We start from the raw sequence: 22,253 nt of genomic DNA, 5'->3' as shown, positions 1-22,253 counted from the left end.
TACACCAGCTCCATAAAAACAATTTCAACAAGCTATTGGATTTAATAGTTCAATTTTACTGACCAATTATGATTTATTTTTTCAAATCATAAAAATGTTCCGGCTGTGAATGCTTATTGGTCAAAACAGCTTTTCATGCCATGTTTTAAGAGACAGGAGTTTGTACAGTATTGTGAATAATGTCACTCCTTTTGAGTATTTACAGTATAGCACAGCTGCATGTACTGTATTTCTTAATTGGGTATGAATTACGATTCACGAGCATCACATAAGCAACATAGTGCAAAATAATAAACCTTGTTTTCAGATGAAATATGAAGTAATTACTGTATTTTTCTTAGCCTACTGGCAAATGTTTTCTGATTCTAATTTAAGCTTAAAACAAGAATTAAATCAACCAAAACCTATAAACCTGTAGCAAAGTCAAGACAAAGTGAACGTGAATACTCACATTCAGCCATTTATATAATATAGAGAGTATCAATAAAAAAAAAAAAAATAATAATAATAAATTCAGGCTGTAGTCTTGACAGCGATGCTGAAGCAATTGCGATGACATTCAGTTCTAACTAATGCTGGCTTCCAGTATGAGGCTAGTTTTGACTGGTCACACATCATGGATAGACTGTATATAGACTGTTCAAATGCTTTGTATTGATTGTTATTTTAGTTCTTTTCTGAAAGTTGAAATCAAAAGTTTTCAGTCTAATCCAAATAATTTTTTGTCTTTAGTGTAAAAGAGTGTTGGCAATCTGTACAGAATAATCCTTCACTTCAGAGTAAATCTTCCCCTTATGGAAGCGCAAACATTATTAAAAACATTTCTGCCTAGTGCCAACAGTCTGCTTCTTCAGTAAAAATTGAATGACACCGTATGTTCTACTCTGTGTCTCCTCATAGCAGCCAAATTGATCTAAAGTTGGTGGATTGGGGAGGTGGTTTTGTGTGTAAAAGGCACAGTTTACTTAAAAGTGTTCCACACAGAAAGTGAGCTCACAAACTCCTAGAAATCTCTGCAGATTCCTGTGAAATTCGGAAAGTAACATACACAATAACAATAATACACAATAATAGGAAACAGTCTTGAATATTCTCTGAAATGTCCTTCTGCTGTAGTACCTGCTCTGACTTTCCTCATCAGAGGTGCTTCGGAGGTGTTTGATAATGGAGGTCTTTTTTACTTGTTCGGTATCTTTGGATTTCACACTGAGCTGTGGACACTAGCCATGGAAAAAATGGCAAGTGTGGAAATGTGGAGCTGTGCTTCCCACAAATAAAAGGTCATATGCACTGTTGGCTACGTGCACACACACAGGCACCTGCAGCGAAAGCACACACACACATTGACTGACCTGTCCTTCGATCCTCGGTTCATCGCAGGAGAAAATAGTCTGAAGCAGAAGATGAGCTTTTATTTTCATCCGTGACTGATTCACTCGACAGCTGTAAAGCTGATTATATCACAAATGGCATAAGCAGAGATGGAACACACAGGATAAATGAGGATAAACATGAGAGGAACAGACCGCCAAGATTAAAGAGCGGTGCAAGCCTCTAATAACCTCAAAGATATGGAGTTCGAAAGTTTACCGTTGCTCCCGCATGATGAACTCTCCAATGCCATTTTTAACTTGACTGGGTGGATGCTTTAAAAACAACAACTGGCAATTGCTTTGTTTTGAATGCAGTTTAAAGTGATTCTTTTAAAATGATTTAGTAATTTCTTATTTCACTGTCCCTGTGAACTTGCAAGTTGAGGAGCGAAGTTTTCCACGATGTGTTGACGTATTTCATATTGACCCATAAAGTTGTACATATGGATACTCCTCTCCGTCTACTGTACCTCTTATTGCAACATAATTATTTGGTAATTTTTAACTTTTACATTTTTTCAAATTGATGCCAATTTGATATATTCATATCTCTCATTCATACATTTTTTGTACGATCTGCTTACGCCCCAGTAGTCTTGCATAGCCAGACCTTCAGACTGATGGCAGTAGGTCTGGGAACCTTGGCCAGTTTGAATGGTCAAGGACCACCCAAGAGCTTAAGCTACCAATCCTGTTTCGTTTTGTTGCTGCGTCATGTTTAGGTGTGTGGAAATGTCCCCACAACAACAGAAATTATATATACAAAAATTGGCTATAAAATAGTTATCAGGTGAGATCGAGTTGGTCCCTCACATGATATTGCAGCAGTAACATTAGCAAACAAAAATAGTCTAATCCAATGCTGAAATCAAGTCCAATATTGTTCTCAGGGAAGAAAAAATAATAATAAATAGCCCACACAGCACACAGACTGAAGTAGTTTAAGCCTTTGGTTCTTTTAATTGTGATGATGTTGGCTCACATTGAACAAAACCCATCACTTTTAATCATCACAATTAAAAGAACCAAAGAAATTGGTTGGAAAACTGTCTTTATGTGACATCATGATTTTCTTGTGTCTAGGATACTGTAGATTTAAAATTATTTGAAATAAAATAATTAACTAGCATATAAATGATCTCAAAGTTAGTATTTAGAACTAACAAAATTCAGGGGCAAAGCTACTTCTTGGCACTTTTTCTACTTTTTTTAATTACACAAAAGTGTAAAGAATGTGAGGCCGAAGCAGATTCATGCACTTTATTCTAAAAGGAAAAAATGTTTGTCTCCAAAACTTTTCAGCTGACATTCCAAATGCTGTTACATTGACTGTTTGACATTGATGTTGAAAATGGTAAAGTAATAGGGAGCAGTACATAACAGTGTGGTGGTATCATAATAGTCTGTCCCAATACTGGTCCACTGTCTCACCATCTGCTCAGGACTGTGTCCTCTCTCATCTCCAGCAAAATAAATATGTTTAGTGCATAGTAGAAGTATGGAAACTGGGATGCAGCTATCGGTAGTTAATTATGTGCCAAAATTCTGTCGCAGCAGCTTGAGACCAGCCAGCAACAGGAAAAAAAGCTGTTTAATATGCCAAGGTACTAATTAGAGTGCTTCAGTGACTCATTCTGTGCCAATCACTGGGTTCTTGGGGTCTGTCCTCTGTTTGTTTTCATCACACACTCCTCCATTTGCCAGGAGGCCGGCACACAGACTGCATCTGTTTTGCTTTGCTTGCACTCTGGCCTTTTCAATTAGTACTTAGACAGGGTGAAAAAAGCTGTCTGGAGGAAATAGCACACTACACGAGGTGAATCTGAACACAGCTACTCATTTACTGCTCTTCACAAACCGCAATGCCTGGACTGAGAATTATTGCACTGCATTTCTGCTTTAGTTCCAGTTATGCATATTTACCAAAGTGTTGCATAGCTAGGATTTTGACTGTTGACTTGAATTATTTTGCACTTTGCAGGCCATCTTGGCCAGGATTTAGACAGGAAGAAGTTAGCTGTGTCTGAAATCATATATTGTGGGAAGGCTACTACATTTGGTTTGAGTTGGATGTTTTGTAAAGTGTAAATATACAGTATGTGGTATGTAAAGTGGGCAGATTTTGAGATAGCAACAGCATGCATGTAAAATGACCACATAGTAAATAATATAGCCAACAAACTTTCTGACACAAACCAGATCAGCAAGGATCAGTCTAATCTTACATTCAGTGATATTTTTTTTTTTTTATTTGATGTTGAGGGACAGATAGTTCTTATATAAAGTCAGAAATACCAGAAATGATAGATGTGCAGCAAAGTGCATGGCAGCTATTTGAATAATATTTTAGCATTCTGTATAGTAATGGGTAAAAAAAAATATCCGTCACAGACTCTGAAAACAAAGCCGAAAACTGTTGGACTCAAGGATATCCAGTTTATCCCAAGGCTAATTAATACCTCAAAGAAAATTGTGAAATATATTTCAAATATGCAACGCCATAAACCTTGTGAACGTTGTAGTTCTTTGTCAGAAATGCTTAGTAGCAGCCTGGGAACTTGTAAACATGGCTTTGTTTCCCAGTGGACTGATAAAGCCATACAGCCTGACTCAAAGCCAGCCAATCAGAATAGAGCTCATCAGTCTCACCTTTTCAGTTTTTTTGTGCACAAGCAAAATACATCTTCTATAAGAGCACAGAATCTCCAGATTAAAACACAGATGAAGAAGAAGCAGAAAGTGACCAAGTGAAATGGCAATAAAAAAAAAATTTCCCGGAGGGGAAACCATTAGCCATAGCATTTTATGTTGTGTTGTCCAACTACAGCAAATGTTTATGTGGAAGATTCCACTGCTGTGGCATGATGTAATTTCTGGAAATAAAACCTCTTCCTAACAGTCAGACTTCACTCAGCATCCCCTTGCAGTTCTGACGTGCAGTTAAACCAGAGTCTGACAGCTCTTTATTAACGTCAGATTAATGGTACAGTATTGGGAAAGCTTGAGACCCCTCAACTACATTCACATTCTCATTATTTTCAGTCCACTCGGGGACAGATTAATTGGTTGTCTTATTTGCATGGCCCAGTGAAATAACCCTGCAGATTTATGATTAACTTCCTGCTTCTGCACAGAAACCACAGAAAAGCGTTTGACATGTTGTCGCGGTCAGCCTCTGTTATATAACTCCTTTTGGTTCACAGTTGACGGTCACCTTGAAATTCTCCTCCTGATTTCAATGAGGCATATATGAAAGATTTTGATTATCAGTGCTGTTTGCATCATTAGTACTTGTCACGCTGCTGCTAGGCAGATTATGAAGACGATAATGAAGATCATATAAACATATTCTTTTAATGGTAATCCACAAGATGAAGAGGTTATAACACACAGGATAACCTTCAACAATATATGTACTTTTTTCCCCTCAAACTTTGAGCTAGCAGACCACTGCATTTGATACATTTTACAATTAAATAATTTGGGAAAATTTTTCATTCTTTTCTGTAAAATGTACAATTACATTGTATGTACTTTTATTTTCACTTTATTTAAATTATGATGTTTTACTATAATTTTACAGTTTCCTTTTTTAAAAAAAAAAATTATTTTACAGTTAATGCGTGTAATCGGAATAATTCAGGAAACGCCTGTAAAAAAAATAGTGTTTTTTCTGTAAAATCTTTCATTACAATTTCCCTAAAGGTAGTTTGCACTTTATTTAAATTATGCCAGTCATTTTTTAGTTTTTTTAGTTGATGGTTTGTAAGAGTGAAAAAGTCCCCTTTCAAGAGAAGCTTTAAAAAATCAAGAGTGGGCTATTACTGATACTTTATGTCATAGAACAAAATGTGAGAATAGCTGAAGTTTGTGTTCACCACAGACCTTATTTCAGGCATTTAAGCAAAACCCAAAAGAAACTATTGACTTCAGTGCAATAGAATCGGAAGTGCTAACATGCTGTCTCGATTCTGGGATTCCGTGAACTGTTTCATTAGTCTAACTGCAAATAATTCCTCTCTTTTACACTTTTTGCAGGATCCCAGAAGCAAGCACAAGTTCAAGATCCACAGCTACGGCAGCCCCACTTTCTGTGACCACTGCGGATCACTGCTGTACGGCCTCATCCACCAGGGGATGAAATGTGACAGTGAGTGAGAACCTCTCATCATGCCCTTTTGCACTCATGCACGACCATCTTCTCTTAACTAAATCTTCATGAAACCTGAAACAAAATTAAAAAAGAACTGGCCTCAGGTCAGTGTGAAAGACCTGACACAGCTCTACAAAATTCATCTGTTTCTTCTTTTCTCATCCATAATGAAGTCAAATGTGCTTAGAGTTATATTTTGCATAGATGCCTCCTTCATTTGAACCAGAGCATTCCTGTTTCTCTGGAGCGCTCTGGCTCTAATGGGAATGTTATCACAGATATTAACGAGAACAGATTGATGTAATTTATGTGGGAATAGCAGCATGTTTGTAATTACATTCCTGCAATCTGCTCATCCACATCTCTTTGAGACGACACACCACAGAGATCAACTTCAACCTGAGCATGTTACACACACACTTTCTCTGCCATTGGCCTGGTGCTGCTGTCACCTCTGTAAAAACACTCCAACCAAAGTTTGAAGCACAAACATGCTTGCTGTTTACATGAAATTCATCATGTTCACCCGTAAAATCCAAATTCAATGTCTTATGTGAACAATTCATCATTGGATGTCATTCAAAAGAAAAAAAAAATGAACAGAACATATCTTTACGCAACAAAAGCACTTTGTTCCTACAAACATAAAGTGGATGTGGATAAGACCTACTGATGTACATATGTACACATTCTTACAAATATTTCCTCAGAAAATCATTCTAAACCTTCCTGGTTTGCGGTCTGTGTATGGCTTCCAGTGGCCGATAGCCATCATTTCAGAAGTGAGGGGGACAGAAATGTTAAATGTAGTACCACCCCCCCCCCCATTTCTTATCACAGAATAAGGCAGTTTATATAGTGTAAATATTGTCAGTTATCACTCCATTATAGTGGAATGCAGGATCTCCCGATGACAATTTCTACCCAAAAGCGATTTATACAGAGGCAACCTTCAATGAAATGAAATGAAAGTCATCGTTTTCGCTGAGTATGGTAACCCATACTCGAAATCGGTGCTCTGCATTTAACCCATCCAAGTGCACACACAAAGCAGTGAGAAGTGAACACACCCCCGTAGCATTGGACAGCTATATCCAGCGCCCGAGGAGTCACTGGGGAATCAAGGCCTTGCTCAAGGGCACTTCAGCCATGGGTATTTAGGGTGGAAGAGAGTGCTGCTCATTTCTTTTTGACTTTCTACGACCATGAGTGCTTCTACACTGATTTTATTTCCTGTTATTTAAAAGCTGAATCATTACTCCAGTTACACGATCTTCAAGAAACATTTTATTATTATTATTATTATTATTATTTAAAATGGTTGAGTACATTTTTTCCAGGATTCTATTAATGAATAGAAAGATCAAAAGATCAGTATTTATCTGAAAAAAAAAGTAAAGTATTAAAATGTAAAATATTTAAATTTGTATTTTTTTTTGGGGGGGGGGGGGGGGATTAAATAAATGAATACTTTTATTTAACAAGGAAGTATTCATCAAAGAAACCTGAAACAATTCTAGCTGTTTTCAACATAATAATAATAATAATAATAATAATAATAATAACTGTTTTTTTGAGCAGCAATTCAGAATATTATAATGATTTCTGGAGGATCTGTGACTGAAATAATGATGCTTAAAAAATTCAGCTTTGAAATCACAGGAATAAATGACATTTTAAAACATATTCAAATAGAAATCAGTTAAAAATAGTAAAAAAAATTCACAATATTCCTGCTTTTGCTGTCTTGTGGATCAAATAAATGCATTTTTATTAATTGTAATAAAAAGAGCAATTATGAGTAAATGTATAAATGTAATGTTTGCAAAATTCTCTCTACTGTAAATTTTTCTACTAATTTATGGACACTGAGTGGATTTTCCACTCTAAATATTTTTAGCTGCTGCAATGCACAGTTGAAACAGTCATTGAGTGATTACATGAAACACTATACATTCAGTAGGTTGTAGTGTATCTTTCAACATGGATTGTATGTTCATTCAATCTTTATTTCATGCTAATACGAATGCACTCCTGCTTCGCTAGAACTTAAGGAAAAGCTACTAAAAAGCTCCAAGACTGTATTTACCATTTGAAATTCATAATAAAATCTAAATGATTCATTTGAATGCTGAGACTTTGTTTCCTACTCTGTCGTGTCCATCAGCTTGTTGTCTTTGTCCTCTGCTCTGCGATGTTTTTCACTCCACTTTCTGTGGAGCATAGTAATTATAAGTAATTTCCACAGAAAGTGGAGTGAAATAGTAGCATAGTAATTATTGGCTGGCCTATAAGATGTCAGGGGTGTCCATTGCCACCATAAACTGGGTTGTGAATGTCATTTTATGTTGACTTTATTGTGTGTAATCCTGTAGCATTTATAGATGGTTCTCTCTTTTGTTCTCAGCCTGTGACATGAACGTTCATAAACAGTGTGTGATGAACGTGCCAAGTCTGTGCGGGACCGACCACACCGAACGCAGAGGAAGAATCTTCCTCAAGATCGAGGTCAGCGGAGACAGACTCCATGTCACAGGTCAGCATCCCACATGCATCGGGAACATCCCAGAATATGGTAGACAAAAAAATCCTGACTGAGTAATCAGAAACAGGTTTTGTATCATCCTGAAAGATTTTATTTTGCCATATAACATGGCTGCTTACTAGCTACATAAACCCAAAACACACAAAAAAGGCTATTTCTTATCACGCTTGATCAGATAAATATACACAAAATATGTCAAAATCCCCGTCTTGGCACACAGTCTGTTATAGCTTAAGAAAAACAGATACGTGTCAATATATTGCATATGTGAATTAGGTCTTAAAGTGACAGCAGCCTAATATGCTTGCTGCTGTCTGCATCCTTATTGTTAAACATGAGCATTACAATAAATGTTAGCAGACATTCTACTAATGTTCTAATTACTGGAAGTTGACATGTAGTTGCAAAGTCACTTATTTAATTTATACGGTGAAAACTATGCAGAGGGGTTCGTTCTCCTCACGGTCTCTCACCAGATTCAACTTTGTGTACTCTATGAACTTGCCATGTTGATTGATATGAGCTGCAAGATTTGAAGTGACCTGAGCCGGTACTGCTTCTTGCAGCCCTATCATTGACATGGACTCTTTGCCTGCAAATCATTGCTGAAGTTGTGCTAATGTGATCGAATCAACAACAGTTTATACAAAAATGAATAAAAGTGAAAGTGGCGTGACACACAGCCAAGTATGGTGACCATACTCGGAATTCGTGCTCTGCATTTAACCCATCCAAAGTGCACACACACACACACACACACACACAGCAGTGAACACACATATACACCGTGAACACACACCTGGAGCACTGGGCAGCCATGTGTGCTGCGGTGCCCAGGGAGCAGTTGGGGGTTTGGTGCCTTTCTCAAGGGCACCTCAGTCATGGTATTGTCGGCCCGAGACTCGAAGCCACAACCTTAGGATTAGGACTTCCCCCACAAGATCGGTCTTCCCTGGTGCAAGGAGTAAGATATAAAGAAAGGGATCAAGTATCCACATCACAGCTTGCTATATCTCACCTTTTATTCATATAAGAATGTCTTGACAAAGCTAAGATAATTTTCTTCTTTTATTATCATTGCTTAAAGCTATCAGGGAATTGTCAAATATTGCTCATTGTTTAAGGCTAGTTGTTCAGTAACATGCTTGTTGCTATAGGCTGATTGGTAGTATTTTAACACTCTGGTACCCAGTTAAACTTAACACAGCAGAGGTTTGTTTTTAAAGCTGTTGTTAAAGGATATCTGATTTATGAAACATGCTTGCTGCTTAAGGCTCATCTGGTATTGGAAATGCCATTTCTTTAAGCTTATCTGACTATTATTTCCAACATGCTGCATTTCAGACAGTAACATGCTTGTTGCTTAAAGCTATCTAGTGTATCAGTAACATACGTGTTACTTAACACACAGTATGTACATTTTGCTACTAAAGGTTGTTATTCAAATGCTTACAACGTCATCTGGATAACTGCAACATGCTTGTTGCTTAAACTTCAGGTATTGATGATATGCTTGTTGCTTAATCTTTTCAGGTACTGCATTAAAGGGGCATGCTGCTCTTCTAATTTACCTTAGAACCATGCCGCCAATCAAAACTGTATGCAAAGTGTCAATCATTTTCACGATAGTGGTCCTAACAAAATTATTTTTATCCAAATAGTTCTTGTCATTTTAATGCTTCTACATTATTTGTATTATTCACTTAACATGTTACTATGTTGATCTCTTTCTGTCACCCTTATTACTCTGATTTTATAATACTTTGAGGCTTTTCCACAAACTGCTAGTTAGTATTAAACTGTCATGGTTGGTCATGTGTTGAGGGTTAGGTGGGTTTAGAGACTGAGCATGTTTGTGCGTGTGGATGGCCCTGGGTCACAGCAGGACTAAGGCAGGCAGCAGGTATGAGGGGGCTTAAGTGCCAGATGTCTGGCCCGATGCCCGGCTGGTGTGATGGTGGGGGTTCATGTGGAAGAGGAGGCATGTATGCCAGCCTGGGGCCACTCGGAGATTTCTGTTCCAGTGAACACATTCCGGTGAGCTGGCACCTCTTCCCTGCTGTGAGAATATCATCTCTGCTTATCGCTGACCTTACACACACAGACATGCTGAAGTCAGGCAGGGGCTGCACACTGATCCACTGATGATTATCTGGAGAATTCACCATGTGTCCCATTCAGGAAGTTCTACAGTTATTAAAAGTCATAAACAGTTATTATAGTGTAGAAGGAGCCATATTCTACACTATTGCAATTTATTTCCCTCTGAACTGCAGTTAATGATGTCAGTTGTGGGTTCTTTTACCAAACACCCACAAAAAATATAGTTTTGATTTATTTATTATTTTACTGTGTTTTCCATCTTCTCTTGCCCTTCAAAGGATATTTATTTTACTCAACTTCCTCTTGTTTCAAACCGTTAAAACTTTTGTTTTAGACTGAAAACATTCAGGGCAGTAGAGGTCCTTTCTAGGTGCTGATCCACCATCTGGTCTGGATACGTACTGGATCCGGGTGACTGCAGTGACCCTCTGATCTGGATACCAGAGGTGGGACAAAGTCATTGTTATGCAAGTCACAAGTAAGTCTCAAGTCTTTGCCCTCGAGTCCCGAGTCAAGTCGAGTCAAAGATGAGGCAAGTCCCGAGTCGAGTCAAAAGTCAAAGCCAACAAGTCTCAAGTCAAGTCCAAAGTCCTACCATTTTAGTTTTGAGTCATTTCAAGTCCTCTTACCACAGAAATAAAATGGACGTTGACATGATGTCGGCGAGGTTTTCCATCTGAGTGTGCTACACTCATGTACCTCATATAATCCGGGTTCAAAAATCCCTATTTTGTTAGCATGAACCAACAAGGGAGATGTGCGTTTACTGTCTCATTGATACAGTATGGTACATCCGATAAGGTGCTTAGCATTCTTTCAAAACTTACCTTTCTTTGTGCAACTTCAGGTGTTGTAGGTCACCTGTAGGAGAAAAAAAATAAATCCGTGGCGACAGTTTTGCAATCCGTCCCCTCAGTTTATAAACTGTACTCACGAATTCATAAACTGTTCCCTTGGTTTAACAAATCGTGCCCACGAATTTCCAATCCGTGTGCTCAGATTTTGTAAACCATACGCTCGGTTTTTGAATCCGGACCCACAAATTCATAATCTGTGCGCACGCTTTCGCAATCCGTTCCCACGGATCTGTGAATCGTACTCACAGATTCATGCAGCAAGCTACGTGTTAACATACAGTTTCACTGAATATTATTATGTGGAATAGGTTTAATAATAATAAAGGAATAATCTTGATTATTATTGTAGCTACAATAAACCTGGCATTGTGACTAACTCTGGAGTAATTTTTCCTCTGTTGTAAATTGTTTTGGATAAAAGATTCTTATGCATAACCTGTATAATAATATATATTTTATTTTTATAATTTTAATTTGTAGGCTAAATAAATGAGTACAAGAAAATAATTCATGAATTGCTTTATTTTTAAATAACCTTTGACAGTTTTGGAAATGCTTGTGTACAATTCTTTCTTAACATGCATGAAGACTTATTTTTGTGATTTTATTATACTAAGCTCCACCCGCCCCACCCTACATGCCGGAGTTAGATGCATGTTTCACTGTTAATGTTATTATTAAATAATGAGGCCAAAAATAACATTGCATTCAGTTAGAGAGAAAAGGAATGAAAACGTAACCGGCATATTATTTGTTTTGTATTGCTTTTTACTCTTATTTTCTTCTTCTTTTTAGCATTTTTTTTTTTTGGCCATAAAACACAGACGGCTGTGTCTTATCATATTGGTGATTAATGTAAAATAAACGCTAAAAAGAAGACTATTTTGTGAATGCTGATCGTGGACTCATTGGATACTATGAAAAATATTGTTTAATAAACAGAATTGAATCTGCCGGTGGGGGCGGAGCTACAAATGCGTGTCAGTTTACAGATTGCGAAAGCGTGCGCACGGAATATGCATTCGTGGGTACGGATTCAAAAACCGAGGGTACGGTTTACAAAATCTAAGCGCACAGATTGGGAATTCGTGGGCAAGGTTTGTTAATCCTTGGGTACGATTTGTTAAACCGAGGGAACGGTTAATGAATTCGTGAGAACGGCTTATAAACTGAGGGGACAGATTGCAAAATCGTAGCCACGGATGGATTTTTTTTCTCCTAAAGGTGACGTGACTCTGTAATACGGAGAGCGGCGTGGCCGTGTGAACTTTTTTTCCCCCCAGGTTTTCATGGCAAGTAGCAAGTCTTCTTAAAACCTTAAAGAATCATTGGTAAACAACAGGTAGACTTGTTCCAACTATATCTGATGAGATTGGCACAGAAGGCAGACAAGGTTTGCATGGATACAACCCATACACTTTCAGTGGAGTTCAAGCCTCTCCCTTCTGGTCGCAGATATAGATACCCTAAGGTTAGAACCAACCGAGCAAAAAACTCATTCATTCCAATGGCAATAACCCAATCAAATAAGGTATGGGGAGGGGTATGACTGGAGAACATATGTGAAGTAGTTTTTATTTGTATTTTTTATTTATGATATTGTGCGTGTGGATAATGTTTGTGTTGTGGATTATGTGTCAATATGTCTGTACTGCATAACAAATTGCTACTACTACTACTACTACTACTTCTCGAGTCAAAAGGCGCAAGTCCAAGTGAAGTCACGAGTCATTGATGTTAAAGTCCAAGTTGAGTTGCAAGTCTTTGTACATTTTGTCGAGTCGAGTCTGAAGTCATCAAATTCATGACTCGAGTCTGACTCGAGTCCAAGTCACACGACTCGAGTCCACACCTCTGCTGGATACAGACTGGGTCTGCTGGCTACGGTGACCTCGGAAAAATAGAGAAACAGACAAATATTAGCTTAGATGCCATTCTTCTAATGATGTAGCATAGGGCTGCACGATGTGTCGTGTAAGCATCGTTATCGCGATGTACGAATCCAGTCACATCGCAGGATGTCATAGTTGATCCGTTATTCATTAACTGTACGGGCCAGCTACTCCCCGGCCCTTGATGAATGTGATTTGTGGAGAGCACGCGAGAGAGAGAGAGAGAGAGAGAGAGAGAGAGAGAGAGCGTGCGCGAGAGAGAGAGAGAGAACGCGAGAGAGAGAGAGAGAGAGAACGTGAGAGAGAGAGAGAGAGAGAGAGAGCGCGCGAGAGGGGGAGAGAGAGCGCATGCTCTCCCTCTCGCATATTAATCAATTGACAAGATGGTGTCAATTAATGTAGCATGTACATCGGGTGATTTGGGAAGTGTTTCCGGTTCCGGTTTACCTAAATAATGCAGCCTAAAAATCCTTTAACAGATTTGGATATTAAAAGCTTATTAGTATGTTATGTGTAAGCCAGGTTAAAGAGATGGGTCTTTAATGGAGATTTAAACTGCAAGAGTGTGTCTGCCTCCCGAACAATGTTAGGTAGGTTATTCTAAAGTTTAGGCGCCAAATAGGAAAATGATCTGCCACCTGCAGTTGATTTTGATATTCTAGGTATTATTGTCACACCCTCAGCTCGTTCCCTTAGCCCCAGTCACCATTGCCAGTCACCATCCACTCAATCTCCCATGCACCGCTCACGTGAACCGTCACCTGAATACTGATTACCTGCACCTGCACCAGCAATCACCACACCTTTAAATACTCACCTCACTCATTCACTCACCGGCTGGAATCAAGATTACATGGACGCTCTTTGTGGATCTTCTGCCTGCTTCTTGTGGACCGTATTGTGACTCTGTGGAGATTCAGATACAGCGATTAAGGGAAGTGACTCTTTGTTGTCAGGCCTAGCTTTGTACTTGAACTCACCTATTGATCAGTGCTTGAAGATTCACCGTCTGTGACCACACTTACCAGCTCTGTTGAAATCCCATGTTAATAAAGCTTCACGAAAGTACTTACCCGTCTTCTCCTCTCCTTGTGTGGATGTGACAGGATTCCAGCCCCGGAAAACAGAACTTCATATCTCCCATGGATGTTAACGCTGCTGCTCAGGGAGCGGCTTCGGACCCGTTCACCGAAATGGTGACTGCTCTCCGCCAAGTATTACAGTCAGTTTCACCACCCACCGAAACTAGTGCTACCACCACCAACAGCACGCCCCTTGCACGTCCCGCGTGCTATGCGGGTGAACCGAGTGGCTGCAGTGGGTTTATACTGCAGTGCTCACTGTTCGTCAACGCGAATACCAGTAAATTCCCCAATGAGGCCACCAAAGTCGCCTTTGTGATCTCTCTCCTCACCGGACGAGCGCTACAATGGGCGGAGGCTCTTTGGAACTCCCAGAGTCCGGTTCTATCCTCATTCGATGCCTTCACCACCCACCTCCAGGAAGTGTTCGGGATGGCTCTAACTCCTCTTTCAACCCATGATGAACTCTTAAATCTCCGCCAGGGAGCCACGGAAGTTCACGACTACACTCTCCGTTTCCGGACATTAGCCGCCACCAGTGGTTGGAACCAAACTGCCCTGCTAGCTGCATACCGTAAAGGTTTAAAGCCCCAGATCAGAAAGCAAATGGTCATTTACGACGATAATGTCAATCTCGAGACATTCATCAGAAAAACTATAAATGTTGCTCAGCACCTCTCGGCTTGTGCCTCCCCGGCTTCATATACCATCTCTCCATCAGCCAGAACGCCCTCGCCTCAACGAAACCAGGAGGAGCCCATGATCACCGACTCCTACCGCCTAGATGCCTCTGAACGGAGACGCCGCATCCAGTTGCGGCTGTGTTTATACTGTGGCGAGGCCACTCACCTGATCCACGCCTGCCCAGTCCGTCCGCCTCGCCCAATGGTGAGTACAGTTTCCATTACCCCATCTGTATCTCACATACCTCATATCAAAGCCCAGATAACAATTAACTCACGTAATCTTTCCATCCATGTCCTGGTGGATTCCGGAGCCGCAAGCAACTTCATCTCATCTCACTTCGTAACCAAGCACCGTATACCCATCACCCAGAATGAGACCACCTACCGTATCACTACCATCCAAGGATCACCGTTAGGGGGAGGCAAAATAACTAGAAGGACACACGAGCTGGAACTCGTTCTGCCCCACGGACACCGGGAACAACTGGCCCTCCTCGTACTTCCTCGCGCTACCGTTGACGTCGTCCTGGGTAGGCCGTGGCTGGCCCAACATAACCCACAAATCAACTGGAGCACAGGGGAGATCCAGGCATGGGATCCGAGATGCCAGAGTCACATTCACCGTTCACCTATCCAGAGTTCACAGTCCGAGCCACCGCACCTTCAATTGCACTCCACCTCCATAGGAAGACCTGCCCTTTACTCCTCCTACTCCGATGTGTTCAGCAAGGAACAAGCCACCCGCTTACCACCACATCGGCCCTGGGACTGTTGTATCGACCTGCTGCCAGGTGCCAAGCTACCACATGGGAAAATATATCCACTCTCCCGTCCTGAGCAGGTGGCGATGGAGGAATACATCCAGGAGGCTCTCGATCAGGGGTTCATCAGACCGTCCACATCTCCAGCTGCGTCCAGTTTCTTCTTCGTCCCCAAAAAAGATGGCGGACTTCGACCATGCATCGACTATCGAGTGCTAAATGACGCCACCGTCAAGTTCGCCTACCCATTACCACTCGTTCCGGCGGCTCTGGAGGAACTGCGTGAAGCCAAGGTGTTCACCAAACTCGACCTCCGCAGTGCCTACAATCTGATCCGTATCCGAGAGGGAGACGAGTGGAAGACTGCTTTCATCACCCCTGCCGGGCACTACGAATATCAGGTCATGCCCTATGGGCTTGCTAACAGTCCATCCATCTTCCAGAGTTTCATGAACGAAATATTCCGTGATTATCTCCACCAATTCGTCATTGTCTACATAGACGATATCCTGATCTACTCCCGGAACATAGAAGAACACCAAACTCATGTCCACCACGTCTTACAACGACTCCGAGACCACCACCTCTACCTAAAAGCTGAGAAGTGTGAGTTCCACTGCACTACCGTCTCCTTCCTCGGATACGTGATCTCTGCGGAGGGAGTTCAGATGGAGTCAGCCAAGGTAGATGCTGTGGCCAACTGGGCGGAGCCCACAACGGTGAAAGAACTCCAGCGTTTCCTTGGCTTTGCCAATTTCTATCGGCGCTTTATCAAGAACTACAGCCTGCACTCGGCCCCTCTAACATCCCTTCTAAAAGGAGGTCAACGCCGGCTGCGCTGGACACCCCAAGCTCGAGAGGCCTTCAGCCATCTTAAACACCTCTTCACCTCGGCACCCATTCTTCGACATCCTGACCCGTCCAAGCCGTTCATCGTAGAGGTTGATGCGGCCAATCACGGCATTGGAGCCGTGTTGTCTCAAAGGTCTGGTGAACCTTGCTCACTCCATCCGTGTGCGTACTTCTCTAAAAAACTCTCTCCTGCCGAATGCAATTATGGAATCGGAGACCGTGAGTTGTTGGCCATTAAACTTGCCCTTGAGGAGTGGCGGCACTGGCTAGAGGGAGCTCAGTTCCCATTCACTGTTGTCACCGACCACAAAAATCTCCAATATCTGCAGAATGCCAAAAGACTCAATGCTCGTCAGGCTCGGTGGTCACTCTTCTTTGCTCGCTTTAATTTCCAGATCACGTATCAACCCGGTCACAAGAACACTAAAGCAGATGCTCTGTCCCGTATGTACTCACCAGATCCAGACACCAACAAGCCTGATTCAATTCTACCACCCTCCGTTTTCCTCGCGCCTATCCTCTGGCAGATCGACGAGGAAATTCGAGCCGCCACCCTCGAGGAGCCTGCACCTCCGGAGGTACCCACGGGTCTAATGTACGTGCCCACCAACCAGCGACTCCCCCTACTGGAAAGTACGCACACGTCACCTGGCTCAGGACACCCTGGCAGCAGGCGAACCCTCTCGCTCATCCAGCAGAAGTACTGGTGGCCTAACATGGTTCGTGACGTTACCCGGTACATCCTCGGATGCTCGGTCTGCGCCGTTACCACCACACCTCGTCAACTTCCCGTGGGTAAATTACAACCACTACCCATTCCTCGCCGACCCTGGACCCATCTAGGGGTGGATTTCGCCACTGACCTTCCCCCCTCAAGGGGGTACACTACCATTCTAGTTGTTGTTGATCGTTTTTCTAAATTCTGCAAACTAATCCCATTAAAGGGTCTTCCCACAGCGTTCGAGACCGCCGAAGCCCTCTTCACCAACGTGTTCCGGAATTATGGCACTCCAGAGGACATTGTCTCGGACAGAGGACCTCAGTTTATCTCCAGGGTCTGGCGAGCGTTCTTCCAACTCCTCGGAACATCCGTCAGTTTATCTTCTGGATATCACCCTCAGACCAACGGCCAGACCGAGCGGAAGATTCAAGAGATCTCACAGTACCTCCGTACTTACTGCTCCCAACACCAGGATACCTGGAGCCAGTATCTGCCGTGGGCTGAGTATGCCCAAAACTCCCTTCGCCAAACCACTACAGGCTTAACCCCTTTTCAATGTGTTTTAGGCTATCAACCACCGCTGTTTCCCTGGTCAGGAGAAGTCTCTGAAGTGCCCGCGGTAGATCACTGGTTCCAGGAGAGCGAGAGGGTGTGGGACTCAGCTCACGTCCATCTCCAGCGGGCAGTTCGGAGGCATACAGAGACCGCTAACCGACGCAGATCGCCTAATCCCGTCTATCTACCTGGAGACAAGGTTTGGCTCTCCACTCGGGATATCCGCCTCCGACTGCCCTGCAGAAAGCTGAGTCCCCGCTACATAGGGCCGTTCACCATCCATTCTCAGATAAATCCCGTCACCTACCGCCTGGACCTACCACCACACTACCGGATCTCACCCACGTTTCACGTCTCACTGCTAAAACGTCACACTGATCCAGTTTCTCCTTCCTCCACAGAACCAGAACCGCCTCCCCCTCCAGACCAACCCGAAATCCTCGGAGACAACATCTACCAGGTCCAAGAGATCCTCGACTCCCGGCGGCGGAACGGCCACCTGGAATACCTCATAGATTGGGAGGGGTTCGGTCCCGAGGAGAGGTCGTGGATACCACGCAATGACATCCTGGATCCGGCTCTCCTCGAAGATTTCCACCGACAACACCCGGACCGCCCGGCTCCCAGAGGTCGTGGTCGTCCCCGTCGCCGCTCTAGGATGCCTGGAGTCACCCGTGGGGCGGGGGGTAGTGTCACACCCTCAGCTCGTTCCCTTAGCCCCAGTCACCATTGCCAGTCACCATCCACTCAATCTCCCATGCACCGCTCACGTGAACCGTCACCTGAATACTGATTACCTGCACCTGCACCAGCAATCACCACACCTTTAAATACTCACCTCACTCATTCACTCACCGGCTGGAATCAAGATTACATGGACGCTCTTTGTGGATCTTCTGCCTGCTTCTTGTGGACCGTATTGTGACTCTGTGGAGATTCAGATACAGCGATTAAGGGAAGTGACTCTTTGTTGTCAGGCCTAGCTTTGTACTTGAACTCACCTATTGATCAGTGCTTGAAGATTCACCGTCTGTGACCACACTTACCAGCTCTGTTGAAATCCCATGTTAATAAAGCTTCACGAAAGTACTTACCCGTCTTCTCCTCTCCTTGTGTGGATGTGACAATTATCAAATTGAGTTTGAGAACGTGGCGGACATAGAGGATTATAGTGTAAAAGGAGCTCATTCAAATACTGAGGTGCTAAACCATTCAGGGCTTTATAAGTAATAAGCAATATTTTAAAATCTAATATGATGTTTGATTGGGAGCCAGTGCAGCGTTGACAGGACCGGGCTAATATGGTCATACTTCCTGGTTCTAGTAAGAACTCTTGCTGCTGCATTTTGGACTAGCTGTTGTTTGTTTACTAAGCGTGCAGAACAACCACCCAATAAAGCATTACAGTAATCTAACCTTGAGGTCACAAATGCATGGATTAACATTCCTACATTTGACATTGAGAGCATAGGCCGTAATTTAGATATATTTTTGAGATGAAAAAATGCAGTTTTACAAATGCTAAAAACGTGGCTTACTAAGGAAAGATTGCGATCAAATAGCACACCTAGGTTCCTAACTGATGACGAAGAATTGATAGAGCAGCCATCGAGTCTTAGACAGTGTTCTAGGTTATCACATGCAGATTTTTAGGTCCTATAATTAACACCTCTGTTTTTTTTTATTTATTTTTTTTATTTAGCAGTAAGAAATTACGTCATCCAGTTTTTTTATATCGACTATGCATTCCATTAGTTTTTCAAATTGGTGTGTTTCACCGGGCCGCGAAGAAATATAGAGCTGAGTATCATCAGCATAACAGTGAAAGCTAAGACCATGTTTCCTGATGATATCTCCCAAGGGTAACATATAAAGCGTGAAGAGTAGCGGCCCTATTACTGAGCCTTGAGGTACTCCATACTGCACTTGTGATCGATATGATACATCTTCATTCACTGCTACGAACTGATGGCGGTCATATAAGTACAATTTAAACCATGCTAATGCACGGTTAATGCCAAAAAAGTGTTCAAGTCTATGCAAAAGAATGTTGTGGTCAATTGTGTCAAACGCAGCACTAAGATCCAATAAAACGAATAGAGAGATATAACCAATATCAGATGATAAGAGCAGGTCATTTGTAACTGTGAGGAGAGCGGTCTCAGTACTATGATACGGTCTAAATCCTGTCTGGAAATCCTCACATATACCATTTTTCTCTAAGAAGGAATATAATTGTGAGGATAATACCTTTTCTAGTATCTTGGACAGAAAACAGAGATTCGAGATTGGTCTATAATTAACTAGTTCTTTGGGGTCAAGTTGTGATTTTTTGATGAAAGCTTTAATAACGGCCAGTTTGTATGTTTTGGGGACATATCCTAATGACAATGAGGAATTAATAATGGTCAGAAGATGATCTATGACTTCTGGAAGCACCTCTTTTAGGAGCTTAGATGGTATAGGGTCTAACATACATGTTGTTGGTTTAGATGATTTAACAAGTTTATACAATGCTTCCTCTCCTATAGTAGAGAATGAGTGGAACTGTTCCTCAGGGGGTCTATAGTGCACTGTCTGATGTGATACAGTAGCTGACGGCTGAATGGTTACAATTTTATCTCCAATAGTATCGATTTTAGAAGTAAAGTAATTAAAAAAATCATTACTGCTGTGATGTTGGGAAATGTCAACACTTGTTAAGGCTTTATTTTTCGATAATTTAGCCACTGAATAAATTGAATAAATACCTGGGGTTATGTTTGTTTTCTTCTAAAAGAGAAGAAAAGTAATCGGATCTAACAGTTTTTAATGCTTTTCTGTAGGATAGGTTACTTTCCCACCAAGCAATACGAAATACCTCTAGTTTTGTTTTCCTCCAGCTGCGCTCCATTTTTCGGGCTGCTCTCTTTAGGGTGCGAGTATGCTCATTATACCATGGTGTCAAACTGGTTTCCTTAACCTTCCTTAAGCATAAAGGAGCAACTGTATTTAAAATGCTAGAAAAGAAAGAGTCCATAGTTTCTGTTACATCATCAAGTTGTTCTGAGGTTTAGAATATGCTAAGGAATTCGGATACATCAGGAAGATAACTTAAAAAGCAGTCTTTTGTGGTAGAAGTGATGGTTCGTCCATATTTGTAACAAGAAGTAGAATTTACAATTTTGGCTATAAAACTAAATAATGATCTGAGATATCATCATTTGGCTGCATAATTTCAACACTATCAACATCAATTCCATGTGACAGTATTAAATCTAGAGTATGATTTCGACAATGAGTAGGTCCTGAAACGTGTTGTCTAACCCCAATAGAGTTCAAAATGTCTATAAATGCTCATCCCAATGCATCTTTTTCATTATCAACATGGATATTAAAATCACAATTAAAATTGATTTGCTCGCTGACTGAAAAGGTTACCCTTTTCTGGCCAATTCTCTAATCAGAAACAACAAAGTGCAAATTTGTGTACGAATCTGTAGGATGTTAATTTCATAGTGTTAACAGCTTCAGTGATTTTAATGGGAGTTTTTGAGAGTGCTCGAACTAGAATGTCAGTGTAAATGATCTTTGCTCTACCAAACAAAACATAATAACATGCTAATTTAACAACATTATTTTATTAATAACGTTAAACAAAAATGTACAAAACCAATGCCATTATTTATGTACTAAAGGTATGAAAAAAGTAGACAAGTTTCACTCAAAAGTTTAGTCATAGTCTGCTGCCACTGAAAAACATCTGTAAACTGTTGTGTATTTTAGGGTTTGCTGGTGTGTTTCAGGATCTTCCTCAGTCTGTAGCTGTAAAAGGAACATATAATATACTTAAGTAACGAAATGGGCTGAGTCTGACCAAATGCAGCATTAGATCATTGAAACCAGCTAAAATATAACTTTCCAGGTTACAGCATTTATTAATCTTAGTTCATGTTAATTTCAGCATTTACTTCACAATGTTTGTTTGTAAGCAATACACTGTGAACTTACATGAACAATGAACGACTCTATTTGTATTAACATTAGTAAAGATTAACAATTTTTTTAATAATTGTATTGTTCATTGTTTATTCATGTTAGTTAATACATTAATGTTAACAAATTACTTGTGTTTGAATCATCACTGGCAAATTCTTTAAGTACAAAAAACAATGTAAATAAATAAACTGACACTGTAATACTGGAGTAATGGGATAAAGGAATATATATATTTTTTTATTTATTAAAATAGGAAACATTTTAAATAGCTTTTCCTGTATTTTTGATTGATAAATCAAATGAATGCAGATTTGGTTATGATAATAGACTTTATTTAGTAAGGGATAATGTACCTAATGTACAAAAAACTCTGACATGGTGATCATATGCGAAACATCTAACCTTGAGGTCATGAACACATGAATTAATGTTTCTGCATTTGACATTGAGAGCATAGGTCGTAATCTAGATACACTGGAAAATTGCAGTTTTACATATTTAGTTAATAATCACAAATGGCTGGAAAGATCTTGGTAAAGTCATGGATATTCACTGGATAAAAAACAAAAACAAACAAGGTTTCAAAGTTAAGAGTTTGCATGAGACCTCACATTGGTTCTGAACACTCTCTGTAGACCTGAACTTCTGGAGTCTGTTTGTTTTCTTTGAGGGTTTTATTACATAACCTCCCCCTT

General features: G+C 40.9%; 1 protein-coding gene across 3 annotated transcripts in view; it reads left to right on the top strand.

The window, feature by feature from the left end:
• The window catches only part of LOC113053289 (protein kinase C alpha type-like), a 151,831-nt gene that overhangs the window by 86,613 nt on the left and 42,965 nt on the right, over positions 1–22,253 (top strand). For all 3 annotated transcript variants that reach the window (XM_026218204.1, XM_026218210.1, XM_026218217.1), the window contains 2 exons: positions 5,412–5,523; positions 7,934–8,062. In XM_026218204.1, coding sequence (XP_026073989.1) covers positions 5,412–5,523; positions 7,934–8,062 — 241 coding nt within the window. The remainder of the gene's footprint in view (positions 1–5,411; positions 5,524–7,933; positions 8,063–22,253) is intronic.

Source organism: Carassius auratus, chromosome 3 (genome assembly GCF_003368295.1).
Source record: "Carassius auratus strain Wakin chromosome 3, ASM336829v1, whole genome shotgun sequence".
NCBI lineage: Eukaryota > Metazoa > Chordata > Actinopteri > Cypriniformes > Cyprinidae > Carassius > Carassius auratus.
This window is presented reverse-complemented; position numbering and strand designations above follow the sequence as displayed.